The sequence below is a fragment of the Triticum dicoccoides genome, chromosome 2B (assembly GCF_002162155.2).
Source record: "Triticum dicoccoides isolate Atlit2015 ecotype Zavitan chromosome 2B, WEW_v2.0, whole genome shotgun sequence".
NCBI classification, from domain to species: domain Eukaryota; kingdom Viridiplantae; phylum Streptophyta; class Magnoliopsida; order Poales; family Poaceae; genus Triticum; species Triticum dicoccoides.
In genome coordinates, this window is record NC_041383.1 from 457,102,424 (window position 1) to 457,108,416 (window position 5,993).

Genomic DNA, 5,993 nt, shown 5'->3' on the forward strand with positions numbered 1-5,993 from the left:
AACTTCAAACGGCCTGATGAAACGGTACTTCCGTCTGCCTGCCACTCACACTGATCCCATTGGACCGACCTGTGGGTCCGCTTCACTTTTTTCCGGGAAGAAGGAACCCACTCCGCGGCAACGTGTAACGCGGCAAGGTCACGGAGCCGTGAGCGAGCCGTAACGGTTCCGTGGGTCGCGCCCGTTCCCCATCACCATAACCTGCGTACCACCGGCACCCACCCCCAGCGGCCAGTGAGCGGGGGTAACGTCGTCACCCTAACGCCGCCGCCGTGGCCGGGAGCGGAGCCCGCGGCGCAGCCCTAACGCCGCCACCCCATGGCCTCCTGCGACGGCGACTTCGGCCTCCTCGGTGACGACGCCCACCCCGCTCCCCAGCCTTCCGCCCAGCCGGCCCCGCCGCAGCAGGCCCAGGGCTTCTGCTTCGTCGAAGCCTCGGCCGCGGGCTCCGGCGCCGGCCCCTTCGCGCCGGCCCGGGAGGAGGGCAACCACAGCTCCGACCGCGGGAAGGCGTCGCACCACACCAAGCGGCGGAGGGACCGCCCGGAGGAGTTCAGCGATGGGGGCGAGTACTGCTCCTACATCAGCGGCGGCAGCGGCGGGGGGAGGAAGGGCCGTGGCGGCGGCGTCTCGTCGGACTACCGGAAGGATCGGGAGGAGTGGACGGACGGTGCCATCAGCAGCCTCCTCGACGCATACATGGACCGGTTCGAGCAGCTCAACCGAGGGAATCTCCGGGGGCGGGACTGGGAGGACGTCGCCGCTGCCGTGACCGACGGGCAAGGCAAGAGCAGCGGGGGCAAGAGCGTGGAGCAGTGTAAGAATAAGATCGACAACCTCAAGAAGCGGTACAAGGTAGAGTGCCAACGCATCGCCGGCTCCGCCTCGGTCAGCCTCTGGCCCTGGTACAAGCAGATGGAGCAGATTATGGGCAACTCCCCATCGCCCGGCACCCCCAAGCCGCCGCCGGCCACCAACGACGAGAAGCCGCGGCAACAGCAGCAGCACAGCAACAAGAGGTGGCTCCATTTGACATCTTTGCTCTCATTAATTTGGGGATCTAATGGTCGAGAGTCTAGAGACGAGCTAATGCTTATCCTTGCAGGTACCCTTCTTCCGGCACTGGCCACGCTACCACCATGGTTCCTTATTCCAGATCCACTCCTCTCTCGAATCCGAAATGGAAACGGGTACTTCTGAAGATTGGGGGCACTGCATTGGCTGGAGAAGCTCCTCATAATGTTGACCCTAAGGTAGTATTTGTTGTTAGATATGCACAGATCTTGTTCGTTGCTCTCCTGAATTTTTCACACAGAACCTTGTGACCTTGCCAGGTGATCATGCTGATTGCCAGAGAAGTTCAAGTGGCATGCCGCCATGGTGTTGAGGTAAATAGAATACATTCATTCTACTATTCTAGACATACATTTTGTACTCCCTCCGTCCGGAAATACTTGTCCTCGAAATGGTTGTATCTAGACTTATTTTAGTTATAGATACATCCATTTTATCCATTTCTAAGACAAGTATTTCCGGACGGAGGGAGTAAATATCAAGCGATACAGGCCAAGCTAATATGGCATTTTGTCCTATCAGGTGGCTATTCTCATGGGAGGTCGGAATGTATTCTGCGCTGACTCTTGGGTTGCTGCCACAGGCACCGATAGAGCTTCAACACATCCGATTGGGTAATCATCACGGAATCACGTCATTGTTAGCTTTCTCAAAACTAAAAGAGTTTGGCTGCTTGCATACTAAGATATCACTCTTTTTTTTTTCTTTTAGAAAATAAAGCAGCATATAGATAGCTTTTCCTTGAGTTTTGTGCACAGATTGGTTGAGGCTGGTCTGATCTGCGTGTCAATAAAACTACTTTGGAACTATTCTTCACATGCTCGTTTCAATGTATCATGGATTTGCTACCAGGCATCTATATTGCAAGTACCAGTATGTATTCATACATTACACCAAAGCCACAAATGATTAGAGACATAGCCGGAGCTTCAGTGACTCACCAAGCTTAAGAACTGGAATTAGTTCTTTTAGTATAAAATATTTTTTATTACCTGTATACTTATTTGTATAATTCACTTATTGTACAACTAGACAGTCCTCTGTGGTAGGTGATCCCGAGCAAGCTGCCAGGCTAGGTTAGACCTTTTATCCCATTGTTTTTTGAAGTTGGGTAATTTCATGTGGCGCTGATCCCGAATAATAATATACGAGAATTATGGTTTGTTCTTTTGATCTTTACTACATATAATCCTTAGCTGTAGACTGTGACAACTACGGTGCAGGCTATTGTTTCATCTTCTTCATTTCAATCCCCATCATATTGTTTCAGTGTTTCAATAGACAATCAATCATCTGTGATTTCCTACTAAACAGCGACTAATGGAGCTCAATCTTCATATGGTTTGTTCTTATTTTCTACATCTTTAGCTAGAAAACATGAATTAATTCTGACCATCAGACTTGCATTACACTTTTCCTGTGGATCCTAGCTTTCTTTCCGTGATTTGCTACATGTGTATGCATTTATGGTGCTCTATGAATTTTTTTCAGAATGATGGCAGCAGTGATGAATGCAGTATTGCTCCAAGCGTCACTAGAAAAAATAGGTGTGGAGACACGAGTCCAGACTGCACTGATGATGCAAGAGGTTGCAGAACCATACATAAGGCGGCGAGCTATACGCCATCTGGAAAAAGGAAGAGTTGTTATCTTTGGTGGAACTGGTGCTGGTACAGGAAATCCACTTTTTACAACAGATACAGCTGCTGCACTGAGAGCTTCTGAAAGTATGTCGGTTGATCCTCTCCCAAACTCCATCCTGTGATTTCTGACAGGCCTGTTCAGTATTTAGCTTGCGCTTACATCTTTTCTTGCCTGAATGTGTATTTTTTTGCCGTTCTTATTTTCTATGAGAAAGAGAACATCAGCTTTTATGGAGAGGAAATCTAACCAGATGTGCTGTGAACCAGTCAATGCAGACGTTGTCCTTAAAGGTGTCATTGGAGATGATGAATATGGTTGTCCTCCTAGGAGCAACGGCAGTGCACCATTTGAGCACATCTCATTTAGGGAGTTGGCAGCAAGAGGAACCAGCAAAATGGACATGACAGCAATTACATGTTGTGAGGAGAACAATATTCCTGGTTAGTTTCTCTATGAATCTTTCATTTCAAAGTTGTGTTTAGCGCCTCCTCTGGCAGTATACATAAGATGATTTGTGTGCGTTCATTTCTTGCAGTTGTCATCTTTAACATGTTAGAGCCTGGTAACATGTCCAGAGCTATTTGTGGCGACCAAGTAGGTACGTTAGTTGACCAGTCAGGAAGGATAACTTAAATCACAAGGGCGATTAGCTGTGTTGTAGCATTGGGACATTTGTATTCTCTCACGGCAGTGTGCATCTTCGTTGATTGCATGGATCTTTGTGGATGGGAGAGAGGGTAATGTTCCTCGGAGAGAAGGCTCACACCTTGATTTGCATCGGGTGCTTGTTGCGTGACATCTGTTGTAGCGGCTCTGCCATGAGAAGTTGTTTGTTTGTAGTATCTGTCTGTAATGTGATGGTTAGACTAGTTGAAGAGCCTTTGTATAAAGTCATATTTATGCCTGCGTATGGCGTTAGGTCAGATCATCAGAATGTTGTATTGTGCTCTAGTAGTAACTTGTAGCGCTGTTGTTGAGCTGTAGTGTTGTACTGTATTGGAGAAAGGCATTTTTCTTCCTTACGTGCTCGAATGAGTGATGGCTGTCCAGCAAGTGTGCTGTGTGATGTTGTCATTTCTTTTTCACATCAAACATTAACAGCTAGAGAACCGGGTGATGCACTACTGTGGAACCGTATCCCGCTTAGAACCGAATATTGTTTGACCAAGAACGCCTTACTGAATGCAACCTGTTAGCTTTTCTGTGGCCGGTCTGGCATTCTGAACTCCTGAACCTTGACGTGTTGCTGCTGAGATTTGTCAACGAACTGCGAGAGGTGATTTCAGATGTTCTTTTAATCTTTTGTTAGCTGTCTGGTGTTGTGTCAGTTGAGCAAATTGAGTATTCGTGGGTTTTGGTTCAGCAGAATGTGCCGACGGTGGCATCTGCAACTTTCAGAGCAGCCAGTAGTACGTAGTTTCTTGCCCACTTGCATATGTGATCTATCCATACATGGCCGGTCAATCTCCTCTACTTTCATCAATATAATCAGATACAAAATTCAATAATTACACATCATGCTTCCTGTAGTCTATAACAATCTTAATTGCCCGGACACGGTCTCGGGAACTGTCCTAGTCAAGCACCTGATATTTCCTACTATCTGAATCTGGCGTGGCCGAGCCGAGTGGATCATGACGCTTCCGCCTAAACAATGAGATACTATCAGGCACCAGCACGCTACGGTCTTATCCTCTGAAGCTCTGCGTGCCAAACCAATTCGAGACATGGACCGAGGGTGGGTAGTGATCATCATGGATGATGACGTGCTAGCTCGCTACATGGTCGGCCAGAACGGCATGTACCGGAGCCAGGCCGGCGGTTCGCCTGCTGACGTAGGAGCCTCCCCGGCGTTCCTGACACCGCTTGCGCCGGCGGAGGAGCAGGAAGATGAGGAGGTCTGGACGGCGGCCGAAGAGGACCTGGGGCACAGGAAGAAGCTCCGGGACCCTAGCTCCATCACCTTCTCCCTCGGGTCCAAACCTAAGCAATGAGTCCACAACATTTACATGATCAGCGAATGATCCTTCACTTACTGAATGATGCAGATGATGCTCACTAACTGTCGCCTAAAGGATCAATGGTTGTTGCGACCGACTTGACACTCTCAGTGGGCCCATGCATTGCTTGCTGAATATGTTCTGATTCATCTCGCCGGCTATTCTCAAGCAGAGTTCATGCCGGCATATCGCCAGCTTGGCTAATGCTAGTATTTGGGTTGACTTTCCACTTTGATAGTTGTGTGGTGCAATTCTGGAATGGAAAACAAAGGGCACTGTGGTCTTCAGATGCAACTAACTTACTTTCCAAGCTGAACTGGGAGTAGTGTAGGCTGAAGGTCGCCGGGTCGGTCGACGGCAGCAAGGGCCGCCTGCCCTCCTTGACGTAGATCCCCACGGCGGCGGCCACGAGGTCCGCCACGCTCCACTCCGCCGACGCCATGACGTTCAGCGGCCACAGGCTCCTCTGCACGGTCACGTTCACCAGCACCTTGCTCGGCGTCCTCCGGACCGCCAGCTCCGCCAGCGGCTCGCCGCCGTCGGCGGCGCGGAAGCTCCTGCCCCTAACGCCGGCGAGCAGGTCCGGCTGCGTCTTGGGCCTCTGCTTTGGCAGCTGGTGCCGCTGCTCCGCCCCGCGCCCGTGGAACGACGCCGACCGCTGCCCCGGGCCTCGCAGCAGCTGCCCTCCTGCCTCCTGCCTTTGCCGGTCGCTGGAGCAGCTCTTCTCGAAGGAAGGCGCGTGAGGAGGCATCGCCCTTGCTGGCGGTGACCGGCAGGCGCTGCCGCAGAAACAGCTCCAAACACCCGGGCGATCAGACGGCGGGCGCAAGGATCACGGCTGCCGGCGGCAAGGCGCACGGGAGCCGGGCGGCGAGGCTGTCCATGCAGAGCAGAGCATGCAGTATGCAGGTGCAGCTGGTCCTATGGCCATATAAGAGCCAGCCGAGACGAAGGCGAAGCAGGGCACAATTAAAGCAAGGAGAACCGAATTTTCAAAGGTGAGAAGCACAATCAAAGCCAGAAGCAACTGGGAAGTGACTTGTACCGGAGAAAGGTGAGATGAGAACGGCACGGCAGACACACACATGGAAACATTGTAACCATTGGTGATTGGCTTGTCAATTATTGGAGCACGATTGCCTCTCCTCCACAAATTAAATACGTTTATGTTTATTTATTAAGGTCGCCACTAAGGGCAAAATACACTTAGTCTTATATAACTCGAAAGAAATTTGATAATTGCAAAGTCATGCCCATTAAATTTCTATTGCATTG

General features: G+C 50.5%; 2 protein-coding genes across 2 annotated transcripts; one reads left to right on the forward strand and one right to left on the reverse strand.

Annotated features, from left to right (window-relative positions):
* Window positions 1–230: 230 nt before the first annotated feature.
* On the forward strand, window positions 231–3,750 carry LOC119364182. Its single transcript, XM_037629606.1, has 7 exons — window positions 231–1,019; window positions 1,106–1,253; window positions 1,335–1,388; window positions 1,597–1,688; window positions 2,566–2,801; window positions 2,985–3,158; window positions 3,254–3,750. Exons 1-7 carry the CDS (start codon window positions 319–321, stop codon window positions 3,349–3,351), a joined length of 1,503 nt encoding a protein of 500 aa, XP_037485503.1. The 5' UTR covers window positions 231–318; the 3' UTR covers window positions 3,352–3,750.
* Window positions 3,751–4,161: 411 nt separating this feature from the next.
* Window positions 4,162–5,772, reverse strand: LOC119364183. The gene is made up of 2 exons (XM_037629607.1): window positions 5,022–5,772; window positions 4,162–4,701 (listed from the first exon to the last, which is right to left on the reverse strand). Exons 1-2 carry the CDS (start codon window positions 5,467–5,469, stop codon window positions 4,496–4,498), a joined length of 654 nt encoding a protein of 217 aa, XP_037485504.1. The 5' UTR covers window positions 5,470–5,772; the 3' UTR covers window positions 4,162–4,495.
* Between the last annotated feature and the right edge of the window lie 221 nt (window positions 5,773–5,993).